Source organism: Sus scrofa, chromosome X, assembly GCF_000003025.6.
Source record: "Sus scrofa isolate TJ Tabasco breed Duroc chromosome X, Sscrofa11.1, whole genome shotgun sequence".
Lineage (NCBI taxonomy): Eukaryota > Metazoa > Chordata > Mammalia > Artiodactyla > Suidae > Sus > Sus scrofa.
In genome coordinates, this window is record NC_010461.5 from 31,921,905 (window position 1) to 31,941,936 (window position 20,032).

General features: G+C 37.6%; 1 protein-coding gene across 1 annotated transcript in view; it reads left to right on the plus strand.

Moving 5' to 3' along the window:
* CFAP47 (cilia and flagella associated protein 47) overlaps positions 1-20,032 on the plus strand; it is a 452,401-nt gene that overhangs the window by 42,762 nt on the left and 389,607 nt on the right. The window contains 5 exon segments of the mRNA XM_021080094.1: positions 2,135-2,257; positions 4,118-4,249; positions 9,022-9,099; positions 11,808-11,952; positions 17,180-17,274. Of these exon segments, the coding sequence (XP_020935753.1) occupies positions 2,135-2,257; positions 4,118-4,249; positions 9,022-9,099; positions 11,808-11,952; positions 17,180-17,274 (573 nt within the window).

Sequence of the window (20,032 nt, forward strand, 5' to 3'; positions counted from 1 at the left end):
GCGTAGGCCAGCAGCTGTAGCTCTGATTCAACCCCTAGTCTGGGAACTTATGCCACAAGAGCTGGCCTAAAAAGTAAAAAAAAAAAACAAACCCCAAAACCAAAGACAGAACATGATTAGCATCACAAAAGAAACCCTCTAGTCCATATTTGTAGTCATTGTGTGTCCGTCCTAGGGTCATCACAGTCCTTAATTCTAAGAGTATAGATTAATTTTGGTTTTAAACTTTATATAAACGTAATCAAACCATGTTTTCTTCTATGTCTGGCTTTTTTGGTTCATCATTAAGTTTGTTGGATGCATCTATACAGATACATATGGTGACAGATGATTTATTTTCATTCCTGAATAGCATCCCTTTGTGTGACTATACAGTTTTCCATTACACAGCTGATGGAGATTTAGATTGTTTCAGTTTTTACCTAATATAATCATGTTTCTGTTAACATTGTTCTGTCTTTTGGTGACCATAAATACATAGTTCTTTAACTGTTATTTAAATTAATTATGTTTAACAAGTTTAGTAATGTAAATTCGCTCAAATAACTCACCCCATGTGTATTTTTTCTAACCGATAAAAGATGGGAATTCAGTAATATAGACTTAGCATTATTAATAGTTCTCGTTTATTGTGCCTCAGGCATGATGCAAAATGATGTTCATGTATTATCTAATTTAATCCTTATAACAACTCAATTAGGTATGTACTAATAACTCAATTAATGGGTGAGGAAATGAAGCATTAGAATGTTGAATTAGCTAGTATAAGTTCACCAGTGCCCTGCCTAGTTTGGAATTTTTAATCCAGAGTGATCTGCCTCCACAGCCTTTATAGTTATCCTGTCATAAAATTTGCTTTCTGCTTTCCCTATATTAGGATTGGTTAAGAATTAAACTCTGAGATACCATAATACTGAATTATAGTATTTTTAGCAATTTTTCAAAGCCCTTGAAGTTGCTGTGAAGTGTTACTGCTAAGCAAGTAAAGATGGAGGAACATGAAAGGATTAAAAAAAATACTCATTTAGGGTTTGTCATTAATTATGAGGGGCTTACTTGGCCATTCCATCTTTTGTTACCTTTGTTTGAAAGTTTATTATTCCGATTACCCCAATCATGTTCTTTAAGTAATCATAAGAATGTGTTAAAATCTCCCAAGACAATAAGAAATAGTATTACTTACAGCAGTCTTTTGTAAAGAGCACTGAATGAGGAATTAGACATCTTGGGTTCTAGTTCGTCTTGGTTACTGTTTGCTTTCCTGTAGAATGGAAGAGGTGGGTAACATCAGTGTTTCCAAAACAGTGTTTCATGATGCAGTAGTTCTGTGACGTGGGTTTTTTTTTTTTTTTTTTTTTTTTTGTCTTTTTGCCATTTCTTGGGCCGCTCCCGCAGCATATGGAGGTTCCCAGGCTAGGAGTCGAATTGGAGCTGTAGCCACCGGCCTACGCCAGAGCCACAGCAACGCGGGATCTGAGCCGCGTCTGCGACCTACACCACAGCTCAAGGCAACGCCGAATGGTTAACCCACTGAGCAAGGGCAGGGATCGAACCTGCAACCTCACGGTTCCTAGTCGGATTCATTAACCACTGCACCACAACGGGAACTCCCTGTGACGTGGTTTTATAGGACAAGGTGACAGGGTCCTGTGCCTGAGTACTTCTGTGACTCACAGTAAACTACCAACCCATTCTCAGACAAGCAAAAAGTATCAGCATATTAAGCCCTACGAGAAGACCTCTAGTAGAAACATGCCTGGATAATCTCTTTGGCATGTTATTTCCCATATGTACATGACCCTCGAACTTTTTCCTTTTGCATAGGACATGGTAACACCTTGTGTGTAAATGTTAGATGATCTCTAATATCCCCTTCAGTGATTAATCTACATGAATCTCAGTCCTGGATTTACTTCCTTCTAAGAGGTATCTTACTCTCCCTGTCTTCCTCACTTTAAGAGTACATTGTAAATATTCCATTCTAGTTTCCTTTCTCTCGATTACACCATAAAATCTGGTAACACTTTGTATTTTAGAAATTTCTATGAAGCTGAGAAAATTTGAGTTATTTGGTGAGGAGTAAAAAATGTTTACTATTATTTCAATTCCATGTTCTCTTTCCTCTTATTATTAGCTTGGCCACACCAAGGTCATACTTTTAGAGCCAAGGATATTCTTCAGGAATAGTCCTCAAGGGTTAACAACTTGGAGGAAAGCCGTTCTTCACAATATAGGACAAAACCATGCATATTTCAAGGTAATGTAAAAAGTTATAATCTTACTTGGATCAGATCCCATAATTTGAACTAATGTTTTACCACTTGTATTGTGCCATTAATAGTATAGTCTTTATAGATTGACTAGTGCTAGTATTCAGATATTTCTTTTTTTTTTTTTTTTTTTTTTTGGTCTTTTTAGGGCCGCACCTGTGTCACATGGAGGTTCCCAGGCTAGGGGTCCAATAGGAGCTGTTGCTGCCGGCCTACACCAGAGCCACAGCGACGCCAGGTCCGAGCCGTGTCTGCAACCCACACCACAGCTCATGGCAATGTTGGATCCTCAACCCACTGAGTGAGGCCAGGGATCAAACCCGCAATCTCATGCTTCCCAGTCGGATTTGTTTCCACTGCACCATGACGGAAACGCCTAGATATTTCATATGAGATTTATCTGAATACATATCAACTACTTTGTCCTTTTATTTTCCCATAATATTTGTTTCTCTTTGCCTTTCTTACCCTCTCCCTTTCTTCTCCTCTTATTTTCTTTTTATTTGTTTTTTTTTGTTTTATTGAAAAAAACATAGATTATTTTTAAAAATTAAAAATATACATTGTTGACGTACATACAGTATTTAATTATATGCTTTTCCTTTTATCCCCACCTAGATTGAGACCATTCTAAATATACTCTATTTATAGTCGTTTCACGTGATTTAAACCCTGTGGTGGGTGGTGTTCAAAGTGATGGTAGTTTTCTTTTTTTTTTTAAAACTGACGCATGTATTAAGATCTAATAGTCATAGTAAAGGTTAGTGTTTGAGATCTTGTTTCAAGCTTTATATTTACATGTCTTCTGCCCAGGCAAGCAAAGGAGAATATGCTTTTCTACTTTGTTGCTTTAGAATTAGTTCTTAAATGTGTTTTCCCTCATCTTCAAAAACATCTTAACCAATTTCCTTTCAAATTACTCTGATTTAAGGCATGATAGATAAGCCTAAACTGACCTCTGACAAACCACAACTTAAACTCTTTTGTTAAGTTAACCTTTTTGGAGGTCGAAATGTTATTTTAGACATTAGGGTATCAAGGAAATAATAAAGAAGAAGAGGTTACTTAATTCTGTTGCTTCCCACTCACTTTGCTTTCTGTTTTTATAGGATCAGGGAAAAGGCAAGCTATCAAAATAGTATCTGGAGAACTGTAAGTTTGTTTTCTAAGTCTAGGAGTCTGTTTCTGTTTTATAAATAAGTTCATTTGTATCATTTTTTTCCTCAGAGACTTAGATAACAAATTTATGGTTACCAAAAGGGAATGGTTGGTGGGGGGAAGGATAAAGTAGAAGTTTGGTGCTAACATATACACACTACTGTATACAAAATAGATAACTGACAAGGACCTATTGTATAACACTGGGAACTATACTCAGTATTATGTAATAATATATATGGGAAAAGAATCTGAAAAATAATGAATATATACAGACACACATATGTATAACTGAATCACTTTGCTGTATACCTCAAACTACCATAACATTGTAAATCAACTATACTCAATATAAAATAAAAATTAAATAAAAAATAATGTCTAGAATTTTGGCATCTCTCCAACAGATATATCTCATGCCTTCCTTGTAAGTTTTGCAATGTCTTGAACACACATTTAAATTGAAAGATACCACTACTAAAAATTTCTATTTGCTTGGTTAGGGGTGCAAATCCTTGTTGAAGTTCAAACTATTTGTCTGGTGTTTGAAAATCTTTTAAAACATCATCTCATGCTCTGTGCCTGCAGGTCGTCTCTCTAGCTAGTGGTCTGGAAAGCTTTCCCACGAAAGCTTTGGAACAGTAACTTTAAGAGATAATGTAACATTTGTGCAAATTTTTTCTTGATAGGTTTGTGACCAGAGTCTTTCGTCTGCAATTAATATTGTTCCATCGCATGGAGTAATTCCATTGGGGGGACTAACTGTTCTCAATATCTCCTGTACTTCCACTGTGGTAGAAAAATTTGATACAAGTGCAAAGGTATGTTTAGCCATGTGTGTGTTCACACCTTATATATGTATCTGTGGATTTGTTTCGTTAAGATACTTGTAATAGGTAAAATGCTATATGTGTGTTTATTTTTAGAAAGCTTGTTTTAATGATTTCTTCTAATGGGAATAGGTTTTTGTGTTACGATACTAAAGAGTAGTTTTAAAACTTCCCATCATGGCTCAGTGGTTAATGAGCCCACCTAGGATCCATGAGGATGCAGGATCCATCCCTGGCCTCGCTCAGTAGGTTAAGGATCCGGTGTTGCTGTGCGCTGTGGTGTAGGTCACACACGCAGCTCAGATTTGGCATTGCTGTGGCTCTGGCATAGGCCGGCAGCTGTAGCTCCAGTTGGACCCCTGGCCTGGGAACTTCCATATGCCGCAGGTAAAAAAGTAAAAAAAAAAAAAAATATATATATATATATATATATATTTCTGTTCTAAATTGAAAATCAGTTAGCCTAGAGAAGTGCAGTTTTTAGATATCTAAAAAAACAAGCAACTTTACCTATGCCATCTGTTTTCAAAAGTGCTTGGCAGGGAGTTCCCGTCGTGGCTCAGTGGTTAACGAATTCGACTATGAACCATGAGGTTGTGGGTTCGATCCCTGGACTTGCTCAGTGGGTTAGGGATCCGGCATTACCGTGAGCTGTGGTGTAGGTTGCAGATGCGGCTTGGATCCCACGTGGCTGTGGCTCTGGGCTCTGGCATAGGCCGGTGGCTACATCTCCGATTAGACCCCTAGCCTGGGAACCCCCATATGCCGTGGGCACGGCTCTAGAAAAGGCAAAAAGACAAAAAAGACAAAACACGAGAAAAGGTGCTTAGCAGAATGTGGCAAGAGGATTTATAGAAAATACTTTTGGTGAAAGTTGCTAATGCAAATTTCTACTAAGTTGAAATTGATACATTTCATTCATATGAGGGATTTTTCACATGAACTTGGAATGACATTTAGCACCTCTAACTTGTGACAAGCCCTCAATAGTCACAGAGCAAAGGATTGTTTTTTCCATGGCATTAATTAGATACCTTAGGAAAAAATAATCGATTTTGGAATGCTAATTCTAAATAGCTTTAATGAATATAGGAATTATAGGCAAAGTGTATATGAGGTTAATACCTATATTTCTACTAAAATGGTCTACTATTTTATGTTCTTGGAATTATGTAAATGAAAAGATATTACCTTGATTTTAGGGACTTTTCTAAGTGTTCATTAAATAGAATAAATAAAACATGCAAGACCGGTCTGTAATAAATTTTATTTATTATGAACTCATGGAATGTAATATCCTTAATCTTTGATTTGATAATCAATTATGTGCATTTACTCTTATTAAAAAAATAATATGTGCATAGTCATCAGATCAAAATGAATGGCTTAAGCTGCATCCTCATTTTATTCTTCAATTTTCCATAATCATTAATTCTTAAATAACATGTAGCTTAATGTAATAAACATAGTTTTGCCTGGCCCCTTCAAATAAACAACCTAAACATCTTTTGTAAAGAAATATATATTGAAAGATGTTTATTAATTGTATATTGTGGGGTATGGTCTGATATTTGAGCAGAAATTTTTTACATACTGTTCAGGAAATAATTAAAAATATGGCCAGTAAAATATAAGTTTTACCAAGAGATTAGTTTCCACTGTATTTTATTTTTTTTTTAAGGGCCTCACCCACGGCATATGGAGGTTCCCAGGCTAGGGGTTGAATTGGAGTTGTAGCCGCCAGCTTATACCACAGCCACAACAACACAGAATTCAAGGCGTGTCTTCGACTTACACCACAGCTCATGGCAACGCCAGATCCTTAACCCACTGAGCAAGGCCAGAGATGAACCTGCATCCTCATGGATGCTAGTTCGATTTGTTTCTACTGAGCCACGATGGGAACTTCCTTCCACTGTATTTTAGAGGATTATGCTGTTTTACAAAGCTTATCTTTTTAACAGTATAATGTAATGAGATTCATTTATTCATCCATTCAACACATACTTACTTACCAGGCACACATTATGTGTTAGGCTCTGCTGAAGATGCTAGGAATATAAAATTGAACAAGGGTCTTTGGTCTCTAAGAGCATATAGTCTGATGGGGAATGTAAGCAACTCGAAATACAGTGTCATAAATACTATGACGGAGAAATGCAGTAGGCTAAGGGAGTATACTGGAGAGGTTTGCAACTCAGGCTAAAATGGTTGGGGTCAATTTCCTAGGGGAAGATACATCTAAAAGACACCTGAGGGGTTTCCCTTGTGGCTCAGTAGGTTAAGGATCCAGTGTTGTCACTACAGTGGCTTGGGTCATTGCTGCGGTACGGGTTCAGTCCCTGGCCTGGGAACTTCCACATGCCATGGACGTGGCCAAAAAATATAGTAAAAGACATCTCAAGTTAAGAATTAGCCAGAGGAAAAGGACATTAGTGGGGTGAAGGAGGAGAGGAGGAAAAAATATTTAAAGAAGACAAAATCAAATGTGTTCAGGCAAAGAAGAGAGAGAGCTGCAAGACAAATACGAGAAACTTGGGTCAGCATGACTTGACTATAGAATGAATGAATGATAGTGGTAAAGGGTGTATATAGAGACTTGTGTAAGTTTTAGGTCATATAGTACCTTATCAACAGCTTTAGGAAGTCCACATTTCATCTTAAGATCTAGGAGAAGTTTTAAGCATGGTGAATTTCACAGTTACATTGGCATTTTTCAGACATCACTTGGTTATAGAGCAGTGTTAAACTGGGACCAGTACAGAGTTATTCGTCTGGTGAAGATGTTCAGGCAGGAGAAGATTGTGTTCTCTGTTAGGCAGTCGTAGTCTAGAAAAATTATAGTCAAATTAGGAGATAAATACTTAGGATTTGATAATTGAAAGGGGTCACATATAAATAGGTGAGTCAAGAGTGAGATAGGTGGTGGCAGCTTTAGGTGAGAAAGAGATTAGAGGATGAGTAGCCTATTTTAGAAGGAAATTGTGAGTTTGAAGCACCTTTTATGTCTCCATGTAGAGATGTGAGGTAAAGAAACCATTGCTTATACCTTTTGGTCTGAGGCTGAGCATTTATCTTGGAGATGATAGAGGTTATTTCTGTTACCCATGTGAAGATGAAGGTATGTATAACAGATTGAATATATTGGTGAAAAGTTGAATGACAGACTTCGTGAGAAGTTGAATAAAGGAGGAAATGAAGACATGTGAATTAGGGCTGATTGGGAAAACATCACACATCACAGACTTTGGTGTCCCTGTGACATAGGACATTCTGGATCTCTTGTCTCTGAAAATGAGTGAGAAAGCAGGGATGAGAGAAAGTTGTGGGAAGGAAAGGGATGGGTGAATATATGGTTTCTGAGGCTGTGGATTTGTGACGGGTGATATTGTCTAGGGTACAGTTTAAGTCTCTAAAGATGAAAAGGTCGAAGGAGTGATGGGCGAGGGTAGTGAATGGGATATGGAAGCCAGGAATCTTCAAAGCCCTGTGACTGGAGGTAAGAGGCAGCCATGGCGGGGGATTGAGACTTACATCTAGGGTTCATCAATACAACACGTATTGACTTGTAATTACTTCTGAATCATTGAATTATAACTACAATTTTATTCAGGTATTTTATGTACTGTATATTCTGTAAATAAAATGTAAAAATCATATAGTATTATGAATTAAGCTACTAGGTTAACAAGACTGTCTAGGTGGCACATCACTTTTCTTAATAGTTCTGAAAAAAATGGTATTTTATGGTTTCTTTGCCTATAAACAATGTCACTGATTCTGTCAAAAGAGTGAAATACACTCATATCTTTCTTAGATATAATACACATCAGATTTAAATCTTGAAGGTTCTGGTTTCCTATTCTATTACAGGTAGGGCTTCAGAGAATGATGTTTTTGTGCCTCTGAGATTTTAATTAGACAGTTACATGTGCAGGTAATCTGCAGTTCTTATTTTGTAGGAGTTATAAAACTAGATTCTTACTTTACTATCTTAATCTTCTTGGAAGAAGTGAAGTATTTAAGCAGTCTTTGGTTTAAATTTACCCGCTGCTGCTTTCAATTTTGGGTACCTTAAGCCTCAGTTTTCCTCACTTGGAAATTAGGTTATTAACATAACACTGAGGGTTCAAAAGTAGATCACGCATTTAGCAGTACACTTGGCTCATGTACTCAGTGATTTTTAGCTGCTCTTATTAGAGTTATGGTTGTTTTAGATGTTAGTATCTTTCTATGGGAAGAAGTATGTTTGCACTTAGTTTCTTGTTTTAATTTTGAGTAATCTGTTGGACTTAGCTAAATACAAAAGGCTCACATAGAGTTTGAGGCAATAATGTCAAATCAAATGGGTGGAACTCTTTGGTCAAATTCACAAAGCTATCAGCTGGTTGCATTTGTGGTGGAGGTTTTTTAAGAGTTTAACATTCACTCGTCTTAGGAATGTCAATTCTGCATCATAAGACGTGGTTTGGATCTGGCATTGCTGTGGCTGTGGCGTAGGCCCGCAGCTGTAGCTCGGATTAGACCCCTAGCCTGGGAACATCCACATGCTGTGGGTGTGGCCCTAAAAAGACAAAAGACCAAAAAAAAAAAAAAAGAAAAAAGAAATGGGAATGACAACTGCCAGAATAAATCTTGTGGCATTGTAATATGTTATGATTATTTAAATTATTAAATGTTATGTGAATGCCAGGTAATACTTCAGTAGTGTATGAGTATATTTTAGTGTGGTTTCTGTAGAGTTTTATATTTCTCCTAAATAGGTTGCTATTCGCCATGAAAACGACATAGAACTTAGGATTGGTGGATCTATCGAGATTGCTGATGTAGAAATCAGTCCAGTGAGTATGTTACCTATTTGTATAATCAATTTAAAAGTGTGGTGATTTTTTTTATAAAATTTTTTTTGTTTTTTTTTGCTTTTTTATTTATTTATTTATTTATTTATTTTTTGTCCTTTTGCCTTTTCAAGGGTCGCTTCCCACGGCATATGGAGGTTCCCAGGCTAGGGGTCGAATTGGAGCTGTAGCCGCTGGCCTACGCCAGAGCCACAGCAACGTGGGATCCGAGCCGAGTCTGCAACCTACACCACAGCTCACGGCAACGCCAGATCCTTAACCCACTGAGCAAGGGCAGGGACCGAACCTGCAACCTCATGGTTCCTAGTCGGATTCGTTAACCACTGCGCCACGATGGGAACTCCTAAAAGTGTGGTGATTTTTAAAACTGCAATGAGGTACCACCCCACACCAGTCAAAATGGCCATATTAATAAGTGCAAAAGACAAATGATGGAGAGGGTATGGAGAAAAAGGAACCCTCTTACACTGTTGGTGGGAATGTAAATTGGTAGAACCACTATGAAGAACAGAATGGATGTTCTTCAAAAAACTGAACATGGAACTACCATATGATCCAACACTCCCACTCCTGGGCATATATCTGGACAAAATTACAATTCAAAAAACACACACATTCTATGTTCATAGTAGCACTGTTCACAATAGCCAAGACATGGAAGCAACCTCAGTGTCCATCAGCAGATGCATAGATTAAGAAAATGTGGTACATAGACACCATGGAATACTACTCAGCCATAAGAAAGAGCAAAATAGTGCCTTTGGCAGCAACATGGATACAACTAGAGATTCTCAAACTAAGTGAAATCAGTCAGAAAGAGAAAAACAAATACCACATGATTTGATTTATATGTGGAATCGAAAATATGGCATATATGCACCTATCTACAAAACAGAAATAGACTCACAGAGAGCAGACTTGTGGTTGCCAGGGAGAGAGTGGGATGGACTGAGAGCTTGGGGTTAGTAGATGCAAACTATTACATTTAGAATGGATAAACAGCAAAGTTCTACTGCATATCACAGGGCACTATATCCAGTCTCGGGATAGACCATGATGGAAGATAATATAAGAGAGGGAATGTGTGTATATGTACGACTGGGTCACTTTACTGTGCAGCAGAAATTGACACAAAATTGTAAATCAATTATAGTTTTAGAAAGAGTGTGGTGTTTTTAGTTTCCGTATTCAGCCCATTTATATTAAAAATGTATTATTATTTGGTAATTTGACCTATGGAAATTAATATATGTAATATAAGTGTAACTGCTAAAGCAGAATATTGAGTAGATTAAATGAAGATTTAAGAATTTATCCCTGAACTTAAGTATTAGAACAATACCAATGCAGTGAAATCTTCTGCAAGCTTCATCATGATTCTACCCCTTTTAAGAGATAACCACTTCCCTGAATTTTGTTGTTATTGTCCCATTGCTTTTTCTAATTGGGTGAATTCTTGAGCTGTTCAATATTTAGTTTATTCATTTTTGTGCTTTATAACAAAGACATGTTATCTATGGTGGTTTACTTTTAATTGAATGTTATATATTTAAACTTCATCTCAGTTATGTGTCACTGTATTTTATTCATTGTCGCTGCTGCTTAATAGTCCATTATGTAGATATATGGTAATTTGTAGACTTATTCCTTTGTCCATCCAGTTAGTGTGTCTGTTTTTTTATTATTACAAACATTATAGCTATAGCATTCATATTCTTATCTTCCGAGGTACTTATGCAAGAGTTCCTTTAGGAGTGGAGCTGGTGAGATAAAGAGTGTGTACTCTTATTATTTTATTTGACTTCACAAGATAATTTCCATCTATTTTTGTCAAATTTTGATTGATCCACATTCTGTTTCTCCACAAGTTGTACTGTAAGACTTAAGGTTTTCCAGCCTATTGAGTATAAAATGATTCCTCACTGTGGTCTTAATTTGCATTTTCTGAACTATAGTCAATTTTTTTGAATTATTGTTCTGTCACCCGGTAAAATTTTGCTCCACAATTGATAGAGTGCATACACACTTTTTTTTTTCCCTGGTCAGGCTTTCAGAGTTAGTTCTGGTCTTATCTACCCAATGAAACTTTGCCAAATCCTTCAAAGCAGGCCAATATGCCTCTCTGTATTGTGACATTTATAAGATGTTACAGACATCTTCCACTCTGGGAACATCCCCATTTTAGCAATTGTCACATTATTTTCAGGTTATCTGCCCTTCTGGAGGAAGTCAAAATCTAAAACTGAAATGAAAAGTGATGAGTTATTAACTTTATACAATTACAATAAAGATAAGAGGTAAAGGAGGCAGAATTAATTGGCTTTGGTGGCTGATTACATATAGGAGGTAGGAGAAAGATGGAAAATGTAACTAATTTGTAGAGAATGCTCTCATGAATTATGTCCTTGATAAACATAACAGTGTAGCCTTTTATTGGTCTATAAGTGACATATAACATTATGTTAGTTGCATGTTTACGATATAATGATTTGATATTTGTGTATGTTGCGAAATGTTCACCACAGAAAGTGTAGTTAACATCCATCACCAAACATACTTACAAAAGCATTTTTCCTTGTGATAAGGACTTTTAAGATACTCTGTTTTACAGTATAATTTTTAGTTTATGTTACATTATTGTCATAAACTGTTAATCTACTTTCTAATTATGATTTCTTTTTACATTTTAGGATGTATTTAACTTCAGTGGCACCTATGTTGGTACTACCCAGATTATTCCATTTTTGGTAAAAAACAAAGGTATAACACGTGCCAGAGTAGAGTTTAATATGGAAGGCCTTGAAGGTTTTTCAATGGATTTTAAGGACAAATCAGGTATAAGTTTTATACTACGATGATATTATTATAAAAGTAAAACAGTTTTGAGTTGCTCTAAGGTATAATATTAAACAAACACTAAGTCAAGGGCCATTATACTTAATTATTTAAAAATGATTCAATTCATGTTGGTTTTTTTTTAATATTCTACAACCCATCATGGTTGTAGTTCTAGAAATACATCTGTATTAACAGAACACTTTGGTAATGCATAACATATAACTGTGCTTATTAATTGATTTAATATAGTGTGTTAAGTATGTTACGTATAAGTATGTACTATAAATGAAAATATTAATTTCTAATTTTGATTACTTAAGAATTTCAGGAAAATATTTTGGAGAGCTCTCTGTTTACTTATGTATTTACTTAGGTATATTTACATTAAGTTAAAAAAATGCACTTTTATAAGTGCATTTCATTTCTTTACTGCAGGGGCTGGCAAACCAAGGTCTGTGGACAAAATCTGGCCTGACACCTAGTTTTATAAACAGAGTTTTATTAAAACACAGACATACTCATTTGTACATTGTTGATGGCTGCTTCCTTGATATACTGGCAGTTGAATAGTTGTCATAGAAACCGTATGAATTGCAAAGCGTACAATATTTACTGTCTAAACTCTTAGAGAAAAATACTAGGCAGCCAGCCATTGGTTTAGTCATTTCTTCTTCAGTACGTGTTTGTTGAATACCAGTTATAGGCCAGATTCTAGACTTTGAGTCTATAAAGATAAATAAGACATCTTACATGTTCTTCAGAAGTGAACAGGAAGTTTATCAGTCAAGGTCTCAGTAGTAAACCAGTGACTTAAAGCATTTAACTGAAGATAATTTAATGAAGGAATTATGTGTAGATTTGGGAGCCAGGTTAAAAGAAACTGACAGGGGATGAAAGCTGCCTGCAACCTCTAGGGCTAAAGGAGCAAGAGGAGGCAAGATATTATTGGAGCCCTGTGAGTGATGAAACTATGAAAGAGAGGCCATCCAGTAGAAGCTATAACTGTAAAATAAAAATGCAATCCTTGCCAGAAATGCAGCCAAGGCAGGGGAGATATGAGAGCATAAATACTTTCTACTCTCTGATACCTTGTTGGCATCTCCCTGTGGTTGAACCAAATCAGAGACAGAAGAGCAGGGGGCCTAGATGAATCAGTCTGTAGAGGTCAGGGCAGAGGAGAGTAGAGAAAGATGGTTACTGGAAGTGACAAATGGTGGTGACTCTAACATTAGGAGAGAGATAAAGGATATTCCCATATAACATGGCAGATGCCATATGATAATTCAGTACATGGTGCTAAAGAAGGATATATCAGAGGAAACTAGTTGAGAATCAGCATAAGGAAAGATTTATTGGCAGGTTGATTCCTAATCTAGATTTGGAAGAATGAGGAGAGATACACAGGAGGGGATGTGAACGAATGCAAGTAAAGGCCTAGACATGTGCCACTATGGCAAGTAGTTTGGAATATCCAGAGCACAGAGAGGTTGGACTGGAGGTGCAAATGAGACCCAGGTCACTAAGGGTTTTTTCTGGATATTTATCCTAGAGCTTAGGCAGCACGATTAAGGATTGATATCCAGGTACTTATGTGATTACACCTGCTCTTCACTAATTTTCCTTTGTGAGCAAAGTTGAGAATGGGCTGGAGGAAGAGGTGGGTGTGGGAAGGCAGGACCAGAGACAGGGAGATCAGTTAGGTACAGTGGCCATGCAGGTGAGAAGTGCTGAGAGCCTGGGCTCACACAGTGATGCCAGGAGTGGGAAGGAGGAGAGTACAAAGATGCTGTACATTTAAGAAATGCTCCAGCTTGGTTACCAAGTGGACATGGATATTAGGGAAGAGGAGAAAGTCTTGAATCATTCCAGTTTTTGACTCTAAGAGGTAGGTGATTGGAGGGACAATTCCTGGTTGATATAATATGAGAGGAGGAACAGGTCTAGGTGAGCACGCTGTGTTTGAGGATACTGTGGAATAGCCCAGGAATTATAACAGTAGGAAGGTGGAAATCCATGTGAAGTTTATGTTCGTTTTTAAAAATTTGGGATGTTGAAACTTGAGTTGCCTCAACACTTTACCCTGACCGCCTCATATACTTTCATGTACTTTGTTGATGGATTATAGACTCTTCCTGGTTATTCTGAAGAGCTGCTTGGCAAGGTGCATTTTTTCCCACAGTTCTGCCTTAGCCCTAGCTCAAAGCTTCCCTTCTGGGCCACTGCATCATCTTTTAAAATGCTTTCCCCACCTATAAGCCTTTCTCCTCATACCTGTATCAGAGAGGGATCTCCTTCCTTCAAGCAAAGTTCAATGCTTGAAAAGCTTTGCTGATTTCCTGTTAATGATCGCACTGGTTCTCAGCAGCAGCAGGCTGCCGGCACAGTCTAGGATGTACTAAGTTGATCTTAATGATTATTAACAATATGCAGTAAAGTTTGTACTTAAAATGTCCTGAGAATATATTTTATTATTGAGTATGTTAACACATAAATGTCCTCTGTGACAAATTAGACTTTTTTCACGTGATCTTTTCAGGGCAAGAACGACTTAAGGGAAAGGAAATACTGAGACCTATTTAGGTAGGCCTCTACCTTGTCTTTCTGGTCACTTCTCCCATTGGATATTCCACCGGCTGGCTCTGCTGCAGCCAGATTGTGTACCTGTTTCCTCCCATGGCATTGCGCTTCCCTCCTCCTGGGATAGTTCCTCCTCTTCTGTCCCTGCTGTCTGAGATCCCAGCCTCTTTTACAAATTAGCCTCAGGAGTTCCCTTCATGGCTCAGTGGTTAACGAATCCGACTCGGAGCCAGGAGGTTGTGGGTTCGATTCTTCTCCTCGTTCAGTGGGTTAAAGATCCAGCGTTGCTGTGAGCTGTGCAGATGCGGCTCGGATCTGGCGTTTCTGGGGCTGTGGTGTAGGCCAGCGGCTACAGCTCCAATTTGACCCCTAGCCTGGGAACTTCTACATACTGTAGGTGTGGCCTTAAATGCAAAAAAAAAAAAAAAAAAAGATAGCTTCAACCTCTTGCATCCTTTGAGTCATTAGCCCCATTCCTACTGTCCAGTGGGTTGACAGTTTTTTTTTAATCTTTGCTCATTTAGGACAATATGTTAATTTTATTATGGCACTAACCAAATTCTACCTTGTATCAAAAAGAGCTGTGTTCCTTTTGTCTCCTCTACTACATTGTGAGCTCCATGAGGTCAAGCACCACAGTTGCAATTTTTCTGTTCTGCTGGAGTTGCCTGATATAGTTCTCTTCACTTAATAAGTGCTCAAGAGCTATTTATTGATGCTTTTTTAGATTATTGCATTTCACAAACTATGTTTATAAATTTCTTTCTTTTGTCTTTTTGTCTTTTTAGGGCCGCACCCCTGGAATATGGAGATTCCCAGGCTAGGGGTCAAATCGAAGTTGTAGCCGCTGGCCTACACCACAGCCACAGCAACGCCAGATCCGAGCCACACCTGCGACCTATACCACAGCTCACGGCAAGGCCAGATCCTTAGCTCACTGAACGAGGTCAGGGATCAAACCCCCAACCTCATGGTTCCCAGTCGGATTCGTTAACCACTGAGCCACGACGGAACCCCTATATATTTCAGATATGCTTAAAGATGTCTATTTTGGGGAGTTCCTCTTGTGGCTGAGCAAATTACAAATCTGAAGAGTATCCAAGAGGATGTGGGTTTGATCCCTGGCCTTGCTCAGTGGGTTAAGGATCCAGTGTTGCCGTGAGCTGTGGTGTAGATTGCAGACATGGCTTGGATCCCTCGTTGCTGTGTCTGTGGTGTAGACTGGCAGCTGCAGCTCTGGTTTGACCCCTAGCCTGGGAACTTCCATATGCTGCAGGTATGGCCCTAAAAAAGAACAAAAAAATCTATTTTGTTATATCTTATATATTCTAGATATATATCCATTCTAGATGTATATTCTTTGCTGGAGAATATGTATACTTTTACAGCACCACAATGTTTGTGTTGATAAATACTTATGGATTATTTTGTTCATTTGTTTACTGTTTTTATACATCAAGTTGAGTGAAACTAAATAGGATGAAGGAGGGTGAATGAGTTAAGTTTATTTCCAGACAGAGGTAACTGAAATTTTTATCATTCCTTGGGTTAATCAGAAAACTCTAGGGAGAAAAAAGGATTTTTAGAATTGCTTGGATGAAGACAGAGATCAAATGTAGGTAACATTTGTTCTTTTAGGAAATTTTTTTTCTTTATTGGCTGTGCCCTTGGCATGTGGAAGTTCCCAGGCCAAGGATCCAATCTATAGCACAGCAGCGGCCTGAGCCATGGCAGTGACAACACTGGATCCTTATGCACTAGGCTGCAAGGAAAATCTAGGAACTTCTTTTAGAAATTTAAGTGCTTACATTATTGATCCTGAAGTTTGTGTTACTGTTTGACAATTGTTTCTGCATCTCCACCCAATGCTTTAGCATCTGTAGTGATTCCATTTTGTTGAAAAGTTTCCTTGTATGAGATGGTGTTTATCTTCTTTGTGAATTGCTTAAGGCGTCAGAGGAGGTCTGGGTCTTCCCTGCTCCATCTCCACTGGAGAGGAAGTCTGAGCTTTCTCAAACCCAAGATTCAGTCAGTTATTTGAGCTTACCTTTATACTTTTTATATTCATATGACTATGACTGCGATAGCCTTCTTGAACTTTATGGATGTTTTAAGAATTGATTTAGGAGTTCCCGTCGTGGTGCAGCAGAAACGAACTGGACTAGGAACCAGGAGGTTGTGGGTTCAGTCCCTGGCCTCGGTCGGTGGGTTAAGGATCCGGCGTTGCCGTGAGCTGTGGTGTAGGTCGCAGACGTGGCTTGGATCTGGCATTGCTGTGGCTTTGGTGTAGGCCGACAGTTACAGCTCCAATTAGACCCCTAGTCTGGGAACATCCTCATGCCGAAAGTGTGGTCCTAAAAAGACAAAAGACAAAAAAAAAAGAATTGATTTACTGTTTCTATTTTGCTGATTGAATGTGTGTTTGCTCCATTTTTGTTTATCAGTTTTGCTCTTTAGAAGTTTGGCCTTAAGTGCAGTCCCTTAACCAAGCAACCTTATGAAGTCCTGCGCAGATATTTCAGCATGTGCTTTTTGATTGTTATGAACATTTTGATGAGGTTTCTCAGTTTCATTTCCACATTTTATAATGCTTCATAGATAGGCTTCTGGCTTAAAACAAAAATATGTCCCTTTTCCTGTCTTACAGGGCAGTTCACAGACCCTGAATTTCCTAACATATATTTCTTGGAGTTAGAGGAATCAACATCTATGGAGTGTGGCATAGCATTTTCTCCCAAAGAAGTAAGTTCAGCTTTGTATTACTTATATTACTGGAGAGTAGTTGAGTTAAGATAATTATAAATAAGAAGCTATCTAAGATCATCTAAGAAACTCTTTTTATAGTGGGTCTTTTTCTCATTTATGGAGACGCCTACATATACCATTTAATTTAGTAAAATGTTTATTAGAGGTGTCTGGCTCCTGCTTTCACTGTGTCTCAAGTGGTGCAGAGGGCACACACAAGGAACCTATGGTCTTTTGGTCTCAGTTTTGCTTTTAGAAAATTCAAGATACGACATGTTGTGAAGGAGAGGAAAGTTGAGGGTGACTCCAAAATCACTTATATTTGAGCCAGCATGTGCTTTGTACTTATATTTGAGTGAGGTATGCTTGATGCTCTCGGAATCACTCCCCAAAATCATCACAGACATGCTGTCAAGATTTAAGAGGGGTTGCTATGACACTGGTTCTTGGGTAGTGTCCCTTAATGTTTGGTGATTTATAAATACCAACAAAAACAACCAACAGAGTAAATCAAGGAAAACACCTTTCCTGGAATGTGCCCAGGAGGAAGAGATACCACTGGCAAAATTTCAGTTACATTCTTGCCTTAGAAGCAACAGAAGGACCAAGGGAGAGCTTCTCGCTAAGTATGGTATGAAAAGGCATGTCATTGCACCCTCCTAAACAAGAATCAAACTGTTTTATGGCAATTTGAGTATAAACTCTTATGTCAAAATGTTTTTTATATTCCAGCACAACTAGCGTGATGCTTGTATCCAATAGGTGTAGAATAGAATAAACTAAGTGAAAGGAATTAATAGCACAATAAGAAGGTATATTGAGTGCTAACAAAGTACGTCCTTAATGATCCATTTTTTAAAATAATGTTACTGAACTACAGAGTTTACTCAGATTAAAATAGTGTTTTAGGAATAATAATAACAGTTATTTAGCTCTCAAGAGGAAAAAGTGAAGAAAATTCAAGGACACATTCAGATTGAAGAAAATGCTAAAGGTTAATTTTGCCTTCTTAGGTGTAATACATTAGTTGGGCTAGGTCTTGTGGGTTGTGTATACATGTGAGTCACATGGAATAATATTGTCTACAGAGTTCAATTTTTTGTCTGTATTGGTTTTTGACAAGCATAGTGAATGAGGTATCAAAGGCTACTTTTCTGGTATTAATGAAAAAGAAAAATTTTAATTTTGTACACTTTAAGATGTATACCATACTGCGATTTCCACAGGTTTAGTGTATAGTAATTATTCATCTACATTCATGAACCAGTGACATTTAGATAGATACTCTTTATCAAGGTTATCCAAAAGCCAGAGGACATCTTTGCTTTTTTGAAAATCATCTTATGAAAAATTTCCTCTGGCCTAATTTAGGCTTTCAGATAATATCAGAATAACATTTATTTTTTCTTAGGGCCACACTTGGGGCATATAGAAGTTCCGAGGCCAGGGACTGAATCCAAGCTGCAACTGCTACCTATGCTACAGCCGTGGCAACGCTGGATCCTTTGACCTACTGCATCGGGCCAGGGATCTAACCAGTGCCTCTGCAGTGACCAGAGCCGCTGCAGTTGGATTCTTAAACCACTGCCCCACAGTAGGAACTCCAGAATAACATATTATTTTTCAGCAAAGGATTTTGAAGTGCATGAAATATTGTCGGGGTATTAGAATTATTTGTTGAATGGTACAATCTTATTTGTTTAATTCAGACAAAAGCATAATTAACAAGTTATTTGAAGAGATTCAGAGGATGTTTATTGTTCATCTTCTTGATTTTTATAGTATTTTAATATCTTTCAAAGCCTGCTCGACTCTCACATATCCTAACCATTTGCAGGTTTTCTCAGCATCAACTTATATTTTAGGATTGCATTTCTCTGATATTCTCCTGATATTAAAGTCTATTGTCAAAATTAAATGGGAAGTTCAAGGAGCAGAAAGAAAAAAATGAGCAATAAATAAATCCTAATATATACCAGTAACCTCTGGTTATATATTGGGGTCTTGTCATTTTTTTGTCCTTTTCCTTCTATCTCCATACTTATATTTCTACTTCTCTAATTGTAATGAAATCATACTTTATGAACATTTTTAACTTGCCTTTTTTACGGAGTACACTAATTTAAATGTTAAGAATTGGAGTTCCCATCGTGGCTCAGCAGAAACGAATCTGACTAGTATCCGTGAGGATGAAGGTTCGATCTCTGGCCTCGCTCAGTGGGTTAAAAGGATCCGGTGTTGCTATGAGCTGTGATGTAGGTTGCAGATGCGGCTTGGATCTGGCATTGCTGTGGCTGTGGCGTAGGCCGGTGGCTACAGCTCTGATTCGACCCCTAGCCTGGGAACTTGCATATGCTGTGAGTGTGGCCCTAAAAAGACAAAAAGAAAAAATGTTAAGAATTACTTTTTGTGTCATTAAGTATACCAAATGCAGTTTAAGTTTTTAGGTATAGTATATTATTTTATGGCTAGACTATGTTACAGTTACTAAACTAAACATCCTTACTGGACACTTAAGATTTTTTCATGGTTTGGCTTTATAAAATGATTCTTTAAGAAACATCCTTATCGATAACTGTTTTCACAATGTATGTTTTCATTATATCTTCCTAAAAGTTGAATAATTGGGTCGTACTGTATGCACATATCTTAGGCTGTTGATATGTGTTGTCAAATTGCTCTTCAAAAAGGTTATACCAGTTGTATCATCTAGTAACAGTGTAAAATGTTGCTCGCTGTCTTCTGTCTTTGTACA